At 35.2% G+C, this 15944-nt stretch overlaps 1 protein-coding gene across 5 annotated transcripts in view; it reads left to right on the top strand.

The window, feature by feature from the left end:
- The window catches only part of ANTXR2 (ANTXR cell adhesion molecule 2), a 164764-nt gene that overhangs the window by 115863 nt on the left and 32957 nt on the right, over positions 1-15944 (top strand). For 2 of the 5 annotated variants that reach the window (XM_089912113.1, XM_022599536.3), the window contains one exon: positions 1110-9525. The exons of the other annotated variants lie outside the window; for them this stretch is intronic. In XM_089912113.1, coding sequence (XP_089768239.1) covers positions 1110-1199 — 90 coding nt within the window. In that variant the 3' untranslated portion in view covers positions 1200-9525. Of the gene's footprint in view, positions 1-1109; positions 9526-15944 lie in introns of those variants that run through there. 5 annotated transcript variants of the gene reach the window in all.

Below are 15944 nucleotides of genomic sequence, written 5' to 3'. Positions count from 1 at the left end.
CTATTTCTGTGGAGCTAAGGTTTATCACTTTGGGACGATGATTAATTTTTAATTTATAATTAAATCTATTGAACATTTTCTGAGTTATAAGAGCATGACACAATTATTTTCTCTTAGGTTGAATTCTGAATAGATGAAGGCTTATAATTTTTATTAATTCTCTTTATCAGGATATGTTATTATTTTCCTGCTTGCAGTTGCCTTTTTCTCATTTTTTAAAAACAGATTTAATCTTTGTCGCATATTTGGTCCAAAAGAAGTTTTCAGTGATCGAAATTCTTGTAAGATATATATTTATCCAGGTGAAATCGTACATTGCAATGTCAGTCTCTTGCATTGTTGTCTTCTGTCCAGGCCTACATGTGGCTTATGCCAGCTCTGAGCATCTCATTAGTCCAGTTTATAGAAACACTGGCTTCTCAACAGTGACAAGAAGGCTGATGACTGAACTCAGTCCCTACTCTCCAGAAGAAGTGTGATGGCTTTATTTGTCCTCTGAATCCAGATTTATGAACTAGTCCTATGCTCTTAACTAGATTAGTTTCTTTTCCGTTAACTTCTTAAAGTAGGGCAGCTGAGTTGTTTGTAAATTTGCTAATGTCTACTTCGTTAATCTCAGGTACAATAGGCAGCAGATAACAGGATCAGAGTTTCAGGACCTCAGGTTTTCATGCTGAAATAAGCATGGAAGGGTCAGTGGAGTGGGGAATTGAAGAGATGGGAGGAAGTGTTGCATTGGGGAAAAGGGGCTGACTTCTGTCATTAATCTTAATTAATTGCTGAGAATTTTAAATCTGAGTTATTAATACTGAAGTTAAGCCCTTAATACACTGTTCATGCTTTGGCATCAGATGCTCTTTTATAAGATGAGAGGTTTAGGAGAGCGAGAAGAGTGTGTGTGTGTGTGTGTGTGTGTGTGTGTGTATCTTACATAAATATTTTCATTTACATCTTTCAAAGATTTCCCTGGGTTAATATTCAGGCCTTCACCTTTTGACAGTTACTGTAGGGCAGTTAGGAATTATAGACAAGTAACAATAAATCCAAATAAAATTCCTAGGCATAGCAACAGCAGTAAATCTGAATAATGTTACTTTCATGTTTACCAGCATACAAAATACTTCACTGAAGAGGAAATGTCAGATTATGAAATAGAAGAAGGGAAGATTAGGAGCAGAAAGGGGAAAAGAAGCAAATAAAAAAGGAAAAGGAATGAAGAATGGGGAAGAGGGCTTCCCTGGTGGCTCAGTTGTTGAGAATCTGCCTGGCGATGCAGGGCACACGGGTTTGTGCCCCTGTCCAGGAAGATCCCACATGCTGGGGAGCGGCTGGGCCCGTGAGCCATGGCCGCTGAGCCTGCGCGTCCAGAGCCTGTTTTCCGCAACGGGAGAGGCCACAACAGTGAGAGGCCCGTGTACCACAAAAAAAAAAAAAGAATGGGAAGACATTATTCTTCTGAAAAACTTGCAGGCAATAGGAGAATTAAATGTTTATTTAAGTAATAAACTACAAATTTATGTTTGTACGGTTCCATATTCCACTGTTGCAAACCTAATCATTAGGAATTAAACAGATTGAACCTTGAAATGACTAAGCAGCCTTTCCTTAAAATTCTTATTTTCTCCCTACTGTGGCTGTTCCACTCATGTTTGTCAGGTTTATCTCCCTTTACTATTAAATCTATGTTATTATTCCGTGATACTTTTCAGTGTGAAACTACAGCTAACTGTATTAATTGTGAGTATTTTGGCTAGGGAGGCTGTGAAAAAATGGCTTGCAGTTCTTCCAGGGGAAATCTTCAAAAAGAAGATAAGGCTTAAAGCTTCAGAATTATGATTTTGGAATTATATTTCAAATTCTCCATGTATTTGGGCAAAATGAAAATATCTGTAATGAAAATATACAACACACTAAATTAATTTTTACAGGTATGTCTTACTTCTGATGACTGTGAACTGAATTTCAGTAGCAAGTTATAGCCAGTGACTTGAATATTATTGTCTACAAATTTAAAATCACAAACTTGGTTTTGAGATATATTATGTTTACTCTTTACAGCAGTGTTTTCTTCCTTTTATGATTAGCTTTAAATATAAATAAGATAAAACATGAAAATGAAATAGCATTTATTTCTTTATCTACCTATTTATTTTTGCACACTGGAATTATTGGAGAGACAATGCAAAAATCTGCATGTATCAAGAGTTTAGATTTTCATTTATAGGCAGTGGAGAACCAGTAAAGTTTTGGAGCTGGGTAGTAACATGACCAAATGAAATTTGGGATAGGAGTGGAGATAATATGTGTTTTTCTGTACAGTTTTACCTGGTATCAATGCTTTTATATTTATATCTAGTCTTTCATCATGAGTGGCAAAAAGAATCATATGAAAATGATGATATAGTAAGCCTGATGGATTGTCAAGTGGTTAAGTGGTTTCTTGGATACAATAACACATTTTGCTATTAGAAATCCCATTTTTTTTGAACATCAACTTAGGTTTATTAGCTAAAAAAAGTAGAGATTCATGGCTTCATGTATTTTTCCTGATTTGTCAGGGGCCTAAGGATCTTCCTTGCTTCTTAGGAACATTTAGATAGGTAACTGAAGCTCAGACTGGCAATACAGAGGTATGTGAATGCACGTATTTATTCATATGTGCATGCATGTGTCAGGGTTGTTTATGTGTCTGATGGGGTGAAAGCACGGCATTGTGCTTGTTGAGAGCACTCATAATTTCAGGAAAGAGGGGACACTTTCTCCTCATGGGAAAGACTTAGGACTCAAATCCAGCTAACAGTCATTGAGCACCTACTATGCCTTAGGTATGTTCAGTTAAGTGTGGTCAACTCTTAGTGCTAAGAGTTAGGTGTCATTTTATTCCCATTTTATAGGTGAAGAATATGAGACTCAGAGAAATTTAGTGCATTTGCCCAGGTTACACTGCTGAAAAATAACAGAGCCTAGATTCAAACCCAGGTTTTATTTATTTCCAGTCCAGTGAGTGCCCCATCGTGCCATGTCATCATTGTCCAGTGCGGCACTTTATTCTTCTCCCTGTTCAGTCAGTAACTGAGTGCATTAGGGCTTTTATACAAGTAGAGAAGTGCTTTCTAAATTCCTAGCTTTGAATCTGGTTCTCTTGGGGCCCAAATGATCAATTTTTATCTATGTCTGTATCCATAAATTGTTTTAGCATGTACAGTTGAAATTCAATCCGCAGCTGGTTGAATCTGCAGATATAGAAATCATGGGTAGGGAGGACCAACTGCTTTGCCATTTCATATAAAGGACTTGAGCATCAGTGGATTGTGGTGTCCTCATGGATCTTGGAACCAATCCCCTGTGGATACTGAGGGCAGAGGGACAACTGTATTCAGAATGCATGCATATTACTCTATTATTTATATATATACTTTAAAAAATAATTTAACTTCGCATGCATCTATAAATAAAAGATAATATTTAGAAGTGGCAGTAAATTCCACAGAAAGTTCATGAGCTGTGTGGAATAAGGAACTTCTGCATCATAAAGGACCTCAGAAGTTATGTAATTTAATGCCTTCTTATACTGCAACTTACACTGCCACCTCAATTCTGGGCTCCGAAAGGAAGAGCATGTTCAAAGGCACAAGATGGATGAAATAGTTTGTATTTTCCATGAATTGCAAGTAGTTTTCTAGGAGGTAAGTTATGGGATGAAGGCAGAATTACAACAATTCCTAAAGCCCTTGGTGGCATATTAGAAAGATCTCTACATTAAGAGTCAGATGTGTGATCTCTATACTGTCATTGATTAGCTTGAAACCTGGCACAAATTTCCTCATCTCTCTGGTCCTCAGTTTTCTCATTTGTATTTAGAGAAATAAGTGATCACAAAGATACCTTTGAATTCTTGTCTTTTTATGTAATTCCAATCAAGGCAGCTCCATGAAGATGGGACTTTTCCTGTCATGCTCACTAGGATAACCCCAGGACCTTGTGCACTGGCTCTCAGACAGTAGGCTATAATAATCTTTGAGAAATGAAACAATTTTATGTAGGTTGAATGTGTTGGTCCATTGTTTACAAATCTGTTTAAATTAATTCATACTTTTTTAGTAATTAGACATTTCATGAGGCCATCAATAATTAATAAATACATATAAACATTTTGCAAGTTACTGTAAGAATTAAAAATGGCATATATCCCTCAATATTCTGAAATACGCTTGAATAACTATAACAACACTATGATTCTAGATCCATAATGGATATTTTACTACTATTATGCTTTAAATAAATTGAAAATAACTGCATATGGAAGAAAGTAAAGGGGATACGTATTTAAGAGAGTAGCATAATTAAATTTTATGCCAGTTTTCTGTCTATATATAAGACTTGTCTATTTCTTGCTGCTTCTTTCAAAAAAAGAGAAGATATTAATATGTGATTTTGGATTAGCTCCATTGTCATTTTGATATGTTGCAATTTGCTGCCTTGTGTCACAACTGCAAAATAATTTAAACACAAAGTTTCTTTTATTTAATACTATTATAAGCATTGAAGTACTAATGTGTTCTTGTCATTAAATATATATAGCTACATGGAACTACTCTCCCAGTGGGTCATTCGGAAATTGATTTTCTAACTTGGGCTAACGATAGTGGACAAATGTTAAATGAAAATCAATCACTTTGATTTAAATCAGCTAAATATACTCCTTTTATTAAGTGATCTTTTTCCCTACAGCTAACTAGATGACAAATTACATTTGTGGTAACCTCTAGCCTTTGAATGCTTTTAACTTAAACCTCTAAGGACAATGGTTTGATTGTATATAATTTTATTCTTTTTAAAAAGTAATTTATTTATTTGTATTTATTTATTTTTGGCTTCATTGGGTTTTCGCTGCTGCGTGCAGGCTTTCTCTAGTTGCGGTGAGCAGGGGCTACTCTTGTGGTACGCAGGCTTCTCATTGCTGTGATTTCTCTTGTTGCGGAGCACGGGCTCTAGGCGTGCGGGCTTCAGTAGCTGTGGCATGCGGGCTCAGTAGTTGTGGCTCTCGAGCTCTAGAGCACAGGCTCAATAGTTGTGGCGCACGGGCTTAGTTTCTCCACGGCATGTGGGATCCTCCCAGACCAGGGCTTGAACCTATGTCCCCTGCATTGGCCAGCAGACTCTCAACCACTGCACAAGGGAAGCCCCATAGTTTTATTCTTATATTAGAATTATCTTACTCTTGATTAGTTAGATAAAAGTATTTTTAGATATTATTTATAAATAGAAAAATTCTGTATTAATATTATTTAAACCATAAATTGTTAGACCTTTAATATTTCAAATCTATATCAGAAATATTTCATTACGAATACAATGTAGATAGAAATAGCAATATGTTATTGGGAAATACAAGGATCTAGCAAGACATGGAAACACAGTTATCTTTAACTTCATTTTTACAACTAGAAAAGATAAAAATCAGGAAAGACCCCAGTGTAACATATACCTTAGATAACTGCATTCATGTTGTGACAGTGTCAGGATCCAGAACTGTGATGACCAGTGTAGAAAGTCAAAACTTGACGAATATACTTAACTTAAAAATTAAGAATATAGTTCCATGGAAGTCAGTGTACACCGTCGTCATTGATAATATCCTCATCAGTAATGAAAAACCAGCATAATCACTAGAGCAGCAGCTATGTGCCAGGCACTGTACTAATGACCTTACATGTGTTACTGTAATTCTCAAAACAACTCACTTTCCTTATCTCCATTTTATAGATAAGGAAACTGAGGATCAGAAAGGACAAGTAAGTTGCCAGCATCACACAGAGAGGTGGTGAATGAGTGTTATTAACTTTGAACTTTAAATAGGTTATAGGAAAATTATTGTACTATTTAATTATGCTTTATGTCTTAAAACTAATTTGCCAATTATACAAAAAATGCGCCGCAGTTCAGAATTGTGCTTTAGTTGTAGTTTATAGACCCATGCACTGAACTGAGAAAGTTATAACAATGAAATTAAATTGCAAAGTCAAACATAGAAATAGGAATTAATCGTCAACTATTTAAATAACATAGGAATCATTAGTGACTATTTAAATACAAAATATCCAGAACATAAATGTTAAGTATTTTACTCATGTTTTTGTAAATATTGGGGTCAGAAAATTATCTGTAGATTTATTTGGGGGCACCTACAGACATTATGCAGAGGCCAAGGTTTAGGAACAATTATAAAACATATCGTTTCTTTTAAAAAAAAGAATAAAATATAATTAGTGGTAGAAAATATATTGACAGGTTATTCTTAATATAAAACTTTAAAAATTTGATTTTTATTTCTAATCTATAAAATCAAACTAAAAAGAAAAGTTCCATCCAGAGGCTAAGATTATGACACAATTCCAAGTTATGTTTTCCAAATGTGCTTCATATCAAAACTCATATTCACTATAGAAAGGTCATAATTTTTAAATTAGGATACTGTTGGCACAGTCAAATAATTTATTGTTTAGAATCCCTCTTAAAATCTAGTTTTCAGACTATTTCATCATCATTTGCAACTTTAATTAAATTTATATTGAATTTACTGTTTATTTCCTCGATCATTCTCTCTTGCTCAAGCTCTCATTTTGATCTATGGAGCAACTGATTCCATTTGTCAAATTTATCCCTTGATCTAGCTGCAAATAGCGTGCCCCAAATCATCCTAAAAAAGCCCACTGAAATGGTTTTTAAAGTGTCTTCTCAGGTACATAGTGAAAATTGAAGCAAACAGGCTTCCAGCCGTTACTTTTAAGACAAATCACTAGCGTGTAAGTAGAGGGAACTGAAGGTTGAACTTCTGTAGGTTGATGGCCCACAGTGTAAGTGGTCCTGATGTTCCTTCCCCTTCACATGGGGAGAACAGGTTTTCCTCATCATAAAGCTGCTTTGATCAGGCATCTTGAAACACGTTCATTGTCATGACATGCTGACATTGTCCTTATTACTGTTGCTGTTGTTATTTTGCTGAGAAAATACCTTTTTACCAAATTGCAAGAAATAATGTTTCCCTTATTTCCAAGGTATCATTCTGTGTACTCCCTCTCATATAAAACTACTAATATCAAAATTAATAGTAATGATAAGACAAATTTATGTAACTGAAGGCATAAGAATAATATCCATATAAACTATGTTTCAAAGCTTAAGTTACTATATTTTTAGTAAACAGTTCCAATTCTTTACAAACATTTACTGATTTGTTTTTGAAATCTTTTTAGGAATAAGAAATGGGGAAAACACTGGAATAATGAATGGCATTAATGAAATTGTAATATATGGCCTATAAGATTGCAGGTGAATATCTCTTTGAATTTAAAAATTATTAATGCTAGAATTTTTCTTTTTTTTTTTCTTTTATTTTTGGCGGTACGCGGGCCTCTCACTGTTGTGGCCTCTGCCGTTGCGGAGCACAGGCTCCAGATCAGCGGCCGTGGCTCACGGGCCCAGCCGCTCTGCGGCACGTGGGATCTTCCCGGATGGGGGCACGAACCCGTGTCCCCTGCATCGGCAGGCGGACTCTCAACCACTGCGCCACCAGGGAAGCCCTAGAATTTTTCTTTTTGGTGTGTTGGAAAACATGCATTTAAACACATTTCTGACTTTTGTCTTTTCTGAATTTTTGGTTGAAATGTTTTTTAGTAAAATTAGACTGAAAGGAAAATGAAATATAATCTTGTCAATAGTCTCTTTTTATCTGAATTAAGAGAAACATTTTTAAAAATTTAATGATGACTAGATAGTCCCTAACCTTCTAGAAATTTATGATCTATTTGGGGCAGAGGATAAAGTAAAGCTTCAAACATTATAATTCAAAGCAGAGCAAGCAAATTTCAGTTAAAAAGAAAAAGTAAAGCCAATTGTACAATCTGGATGGATTCTAATTTCTAATCCAATTCTCTACCATTGTAAGGCCTTGAAATCTAAGGTAGTGCTGCTTTTGATAAATACCGTATTTTAAGAATGAATATTTTTGCTTTATGTTAATTCTTAGTAATGCATACACAAAGGTATTACAGATAATGTATACTATATATGAATACAGCAAAGAATGGTATAAATATATATATATAATTGCACATGTACATATATATATATCCACAATTATAATTCCACTTCAAATGGTAGTTTGAAAAAATGAGGTGAGGTATAAAAATAAAATTAATATTTTTTTCTTGAGAACCCTGTATTTTGAAGCAGTCTTTGAGACCCCAAAATAGTTAGTACATAGTCTTCAATAAATTTTTAATCTATTCAAAGGACCAAGAATACATATATAGAAAATAAAATAATGAAATATTTAAGTATCAACTCAAGGCAGTAACAAGAGATGTAGCAAATGTGTTGCCTAATTAATTTCCAAATGAACAGTCTAGACATTAATTGCTATTTGAGTTATCAGGAAAGAGCACTTCAGACAAGGAGGTAAGATGACAGTTTACAGAGGAAGAAAGATTTGAATTAACCTTGAAGGATTTGTATAGGTAGAGAAGGCAGAAAAGTTCACATTTGTTCCAGGACAGTGGCTCAACTATTTGTTTTAATCACTTCCAAGCTACAAGTGGGAAAATAATGGGGAATAAATCTACGTCATATCCATTTCTGAGGGATCTAGTATATTAGACTCACACTTAGCAATCAATATCCAGCAAATATTTCACTGTACTGTTTCTCAAGCTTTTAGGCTTTTGCCCCACCAGACAAATCATTTTATTGAATTTTGTTTTCTAGTCCTGTATTAGGACCTCATGAAAACATTTTTTTAAAGAGTATTAGCTTCATGACAGGCAGTATACACGGATAGATTGAAGGAAAGAACAGAAGGCTGAGCTAATGCAGGAACCACTGAGTGAGGGCACCAACCAGGGCAAGGAACAATGAGTTTCCATCGGAATGGGAAATAGTTGAAAAAGGACCTCTAACAGGACTTGATTACTAAGGGGAGCTAGATGTGTGGCAGGGAGAATAAGGAGAAGAGAGAGCACCTGGGGATGGTGCCCTGGAATTGAACTTGAAGAAAAAGTTGGAAATACTCATTAGAAAGTAAGAAATATTGGGTTTTGGGGGGAAAAAAAAATCACACCTGGACATGAAGACTGGAAAGGCTCCTTAGATAATTGAAACTGTGTTTAAGAGACTGAGGATCAGTTTTCTCCTACTTGAGTACTGGGTATTTTTTCTTGTGGATCAAAATTAACATCTAATTTAAAAATTAGAATTAGCATCCCAACCTCTCATTGGCATATATTCTTATTTTCCAATTCTTTGCCATTTTTGATAATATGAAATATACAGAAACTGAAGGACTGTTGGAATAATCTACGATGGAGGGTGGGTCAGCAGAGGGAATGAGGGAAAAGGGAGAAGAAGAAATATTAGCTTTGGTTTGTAAAATTCTGAAGCTATTAACTTGCTCCAGCTATTTTCATCAGCTTAATTCTCTCAAGAGATGTAGACCTGTAGCTACTGGAGATGTAGTTTTTTTTTTTTCTCCTAAGGTAGTAGGATTTTCAAAAGTCGACAGGGAATAACTGAGAGATGAGGGCCTGTGGGCTCTTGTGAACCATTGTATCTGGAAATAAAGTGTTAAAGAATAATGTGAATGATGATATTGGTTGTTTTGAAAGGAATGGTTCAAAGAGTAACTACTTAAGTCTTAAACAGACTAGGGAAAGAGTATAAGTAAAGATATGATACAGGAATTTTTGGCTATTTTCTACAACTGTTTCTAAGATTGATGATCCAACAGAGTCTTAGGATGACTGTTTAGTTTAAAAGAATGTGAACAGGTACTGAATAAAATAATGAATATTGAGTGGGAATTTTTTTAAGAGTAGAAGTTTTCTAGTAGTTTTATATGCGTATTCAAAGAGGACAGCAGTGATATGATAGCTGTTCTAGTCCTTTCCTAATCCTAAAATTTTGAATATAGTCATCAGTTATGTGCCTTATTTTTTAAATATCGGACCATAATTCATAAATTATACTATTTGTAAATTGATGTATTTTCAGCAAATCTTTGTAGGAATGATACACATTCACTAACAGAAAGCATTTAGATTCGACCAACTTGTTCAGTGACTTAGGAAATAACCAAAACTTATCCCGTACCTTCAATGTATCAGCTATGTTGCATTCATTTTTCACTATAGTCCTCATAAAAAGTAGATTCTCCATTATGCACATAGGATGTTAAAAAAGGTTAAACAGCTGGCAAGCAGTAAAGTTTAAACTCAGTTTGATGATACCAAAGTTTTCATTTACATTACACTGGAGTTAGTGACTTGTAAAGATATAATCTACCAAGAAGTAAATTCTTGGGGCATTGAGGGCACTGAGAGTTTATGTGCATGTTTTTGTGTGTATATTATTTATATATTTTAACCTGCAGTATTGGCTTGTGCTTTCCCAGGAAGGACCTCCTTAGAGATAGGGATTATGGCAGTATGGTCACACACCTGGGACGGTGACAGCTGCTGCAGCTGAATCCAGCCCTTGTCATCATTAATGACCTGCATTTGACACTTTATCCCAGCCATCCTTGTTTAGTGTAAATGTATTGCATTAGAATAATTACTACCTGTCATCCTCTATTTCACAGGCAGCTCTTAGTCATCTCAGACATGTAAGTGTCATGTGATAATATACCAAACCCTTCTTAGCTCCTGTGTTCTCATCCCGTTTCTGGATACCTGTGTCCTCTGTCTTTCCTTTTTTCTCATGATATTCAAAAATATTTTATATCTAAATTGAAATATTTTCATTCTGTCACTCATATGGAAAGGATTCATCTCCTTAGTTTTTAAATACTAGCCAGACATTTATTAAGGGATAATATCTTCTGAACATACAGCATGGCCAACAGATTTAGAGTCTCTATTCGTCCTGCTAAAAATACCAGAGAGCTAGAATAGAAATCGGAGAAAAGGATAGTAGTGCTGACTCAAAGAAAGGGATGACCAAATCCAAAGGGTATAAATCATATACAGAAGGTATTATAATGACTTTATTAAAAACTTTTTTAAATTTAAAGATCTGAGTTACTTCCAAGGACAATTTCCAATTTCCTCTCTTCCTTCCTCCCTCCCTCCCTCCCTCCCTCCCTCTCTCCTTCCTTTCGTCTTTGCATTTAGTTTAAGGGAGACACAGGGGATTCACTCAATTACTGAAATGGAAAGGACCTCCATCATGATTTTAAGTCATCATAATATTATTACATATTTATTTGAATGGGTTTAGAAATTCCTTTGTTACAGAGATTGAAGACTGTGACTTTCTTTTTAAAACTTGTATTATCTTTGTTTTGCTTAAAACTCATAGGCATCTGTTTTGGTTTATCTTACTTGGGAGAGTTAATCTAAAATGTGCTTCTGAATTTTTTTGTGTATCTTAATTTGACACTTCAAGAAAACAAAATGTCATGCCTGAAATTTGGAATAACGCATGCCTTGTATTCATTATGTAATTTACCCCAGCTTTATTGTCAAAAGACCAGGTTCACTTGTCAGCTTTTGAATTTACCAACTGATTGGCCCCAAGCAAATTGTATAACCTCCCTGAGTCTTTTTTTTAAACAGGATTTTTCAACTGAGGCTTTTTATCTGAACCAGAGAAGAGAGAAGGTAATTTAAGGAATTATTTTCTCATTCTCCCAAGGATGCTACACAACCAGCATAAAGCTTGGGTGAGAAGTTAGCTTATCATATACAGCAAATGCCTCCAAAGGTCTTAAGGCACTCATAGAACCCCTGTTGAGAAAGGCTAATGAGGATTGATAAAATTCCACTATACATATTTTTTGCCACTATTTTTCTCATTAACTGAGAAAAAGCTTTGGTTTTGTAAGCTAGAGGTGAATGCCATCAACTAGCAATTTATTTTCTTTAGTTCCCAGATTATCTCTCAATGAAGAGGAGATTTCTCTGAAGCTAAAATTAATTTATCAAATATGTACTTTCTGGATAAAGTATAACTATATAGCAATAATGAACAGAGAGGACAGGACAGAAAACTGTTTTTAGATGGGCTTATTCACATATATATTTGTGATATTAAGTTTATGTATACATTATATTAAGTTCGGAAAGGAAACTTTTTTAGAGTTTTGTAATGTTGATTGACAAGATACTTAACAGTAGATAGTAATTATTGTGCGTGCCTATACATATTTGAAATAAGTTGTATCATCACTCAAAAGTGACCTTGTTAGGTGAGGGGGAGAGCAAGAGACATACAGTGCCTCTTGAGAGCAAGTGGAGTGATGCATATCAGGAGAAGACACTAAAGATTTATTGTCTGTGGCAAAGGAAACACAGATCTCTGCTTGTGCAATAAGTGTTTTTGACATCGCCCACAGTAAAAGGTGATTGGAAGCTGTAGGTTAGAAAATGTTCTGCTGGAGCAAAATAATAAACATTTTTATGTTGGTGTTTGTATTTTGAGCTTGTCTTGCTATTTAGTCCCTGTAGCACTTAAAACATGAATGATGGTCATGCCAAACAAATCCCTGTTGTAAATAGGACCTTGCTACCCACATAATCAGATTTACCTAATTGAACCAATATGCAAGAGCAGATTTGGTTATGAGAAGAGGTAGCAATGCAGAGCAACATAATTATTATTTCTTCTTCCAATTTCATATTTTGCTTATGAGCACTCTCTTCCCTATTTACATATGCTAGTTTAAAATAAGACAAATGTGGACAGCCACATGTAAAAGAAGGAAATTAGAAGATTCTCTAACGCCATGTGCAAGAAAATAAACTCAAAATGGATTAAAGACCTAAATGTAAGACCAGAAACTATAGAACTCCTACAGGAAAACATAGAACACTCTTTGACATAAACCATAGCAATATTTTTTTGGATCTGTCTCCTAAAGCAAAGTAAATAAAAGCAAAAATAAACAAATGGGCCTAATTATATTTAAAAGATTTTGCACAGCAAAGGGAACCATCGACAAAATGAAAAAGCCTACTGAATGGGAGAAAATATTTGCAAATGATATGACAAATAAGGGGTTAATATCCAACATATATAAACAACTCATACAACTCAACATCAAAAAAAAAAACAAACCAGACATTCCAATTTAAAAATGGGCAGAAGAACTGAATAGACATTTTTCCAAAGAGGAAATGCAGATGGCCAACAGGCACATGAAAAGATACTCAACATCGCTAATCATCAGGGAAATGCAAATCAAAACCACAATGAGATATCACTTCACACCTGTCAGAATGGCTATCATCAAAAAGTACACAAATAACAAATGTTGGTGAGAATGTAGAGAAAAGGGAACCCTTGGGATGGGATGTAAATTAGTGCAGCCACTATGAAGAACAGTATGGATGTTTCTCAAAAAGCTGAAAATGGAACTACCATGTGACCCAGCAATTCCACTCCTGGTTATATATCTGAAAAAAACCAAAAACTAATTCAAAAAAGATATATGCACCCCTGTGTTCATAAAAGCATTGTTTACAATTGCCAAGGTGTGGAAGCAACCTAAGTGTCCATCAACAGATGAATGAATAAAGAAGATGTGGTATATATATACAATGGAATACTACACAACCATAAATAAGAATGAAAATTTGCCCTTTGCAGCAACATGGATGGACTTGGAGGGGTATTATGCTAAGTGAAATAAGTCAGACAGAGAAAGACAAATCCTGTGTGATATCACTAATATGTGGAATCTAAAAAATACAGCAAATTAGCTAATATAACAAAAAAGAAGCAGACTCACAGATATAAAGAACAAACTAGTGGTTACAGTGGGGAGATGGAAGGGGCAATATAGGGGTAGGGGATTAAGAGGTACAAACTACTATGTATAAAATAAATAAGGTACAAGATATATTGTACAACATGGGGAATATAGCCAACATTTTATAATAACTGTAAAGGGAGTATAACCTTTAAAAACTGTGAATCACTGTATTGTGCACGCCTGTAACTTATATTATATGTTGACTATATTTCAATAAAATTTTTAAAATAAAATTAAGAAAAATAAGACAAATGCAAATAATCCACTTGGCCTGAAATTTGGAGAGAGGAGAACAATTCTAATTGGAAGAACTGCTTTACCTTAGGGTAGCTGTTCTCAGTGGTCTTAAGACAGCCTCATAGGGCTGAGAAGTAGGGATTACAATTCAGTTGTTATAGTTGGTTCCCATTTGTTTCTGGCAGAAGAAGTAGGCATCTTACATATAGAAGAGGCTCATAGAAATTTGGAATATTATCTATGTGAGTATATAAATTTTCACTTTACTGAGAAAAGAGATAAATCACTGTGCCCTTTTTATTGTATATGATATCTAACTCCTAAGGTGGTAGGATAGGACTTCAGCTGATAGGACATAAACTATCTGGTGTAGATCTTCAGGTAGCATTAATCATCTTAAAAAAGTACATGCCTTCAATTAATTAAAAAACAAAAACAGGGAGGGCTTTGTGCTTACTACCTATTGTCATTCCTCTTTTTTAAATTTTGGACAGTTCGTGAGAACTGTAGGAAAGCTGTATTTCCTCTGAAGTTTCCATGGAAACAGAACAGGGCAGCCCACATTCAATGACTGACTGAATGTGGGCTTGACAACTTGAAGCTCCAGAAATCCCCATGGAGTTAGTTGAGGCCTCTGTTGAAACTGCAACACAAAACAAATTCACACTTTGCCCAGTCCTACCCTCTTCACAGAAATAGGGGTTGTTTCTGAAAGCACTCCTCAATAAACATTTTGCACACAGATATTCATCTTCGTCTGTTCACAGGGGCACATGACCTAACTGACTTATGATACCTGGGTTCCATTCCTGATTGTACTGTTTACTCTGTGCCCTTAAGCACATTCTTAGGCTCCCTAAAACTCATTTTCCTTTTTTTTTTTTGCGGTACGCGGGCCTCTCACTGTTGTGGCCTCTCCCGTGGCGGAGCACAGGCTCCGGACGCGCAGGCTCAGCAGCCGTGGCTCACGGGCCCAGCCACTCTGCGGCATGTGGGATCCTCCCGGACCGGGGCACGAATCCGTGTCCCCTGCATTGGCAGGCGGAATCTCAACCACTGTGCCACCAGGGAAACCCCCTTTTTTTAATATTAAAAAAGAAAATTATTTTATGATACCACTTACCACACAGTGTAACTGAAGATTACATGAGATAGTAAAGCACATAGCCCAGTAATTGAAACCAAGAAAGTTTTAATAAATTTTTGCTGTCATATACTTATTATATTTCCAAAGTTAGCAGTCTCTGCTTCTCAGTTTCCTCCTCACTCTACATTTTACCACTTTATATATTCTGCTCTAGGAGAGAATAAATTTAAATTAGGCTCTAGTTTGTGTAATTCAGATCTTTTATGACTGCATGGGGCTCCTTCACCCATTCTCCTTCTATCAGAAGTATGATGGCTAAACCTTTTGGAGAAGTGCCAAGTGAGCACCACAAAGCCCATCTGAATGGCCATAATGCAAATGGATCTAATGAAAACTGAATATGTTGGTTTCAACTTGTATTGAGGATCTCAAATCAGTGGAGGGTAGTTTTATTAAGACAAAACATAAAATTGCCTCTGTGGCATTATTTTATGTCATATAAATACCCTGCTTCATTTTTGTGAAGATTGTATGAGTTAATACATGAGCAAATGCTCGATAAATGTTAACAAATATTTGAGCCATTAATAACAGTACATGGGAAATCAGTGCATTAATTCCAAAGAAATGATGTAAGATGGATGATGATTGATTTAAAAATCTGGAAGCTGGAATTGTAATGGGAATTTTGAGGAATATGATTATTCCATCTTGAGGTTAACTACTGCTATATAAAGAAACTTTGGGATATATTCCTAAAAAAGGAATTTCCAGATTGGACTTTTGTACATATTACTTAACGCACTAAGT

Source organism: Delphinapterus leucas, chromosome 5, assembly GCF_059928025.1.
Source record: "Delphinapterus leucas isolate spDelLeu-1000000601 "Yukka" chromosome 5, BTC_Dleu_Yukka2, whole genome shotgun sequence".
Classification (NCBI taxonomy): Eukaryota; Metazoa; Chordata; class Mammalia; order Artiodactyla; family Monodontidae; genus Delphinapterus; species Delphinapterus leucas.
The sequence above is the reverse complement of the archived record's forward strand: the minus strand, read 5'-3'. Positions and strand labels throughout refer to the sequence as shown.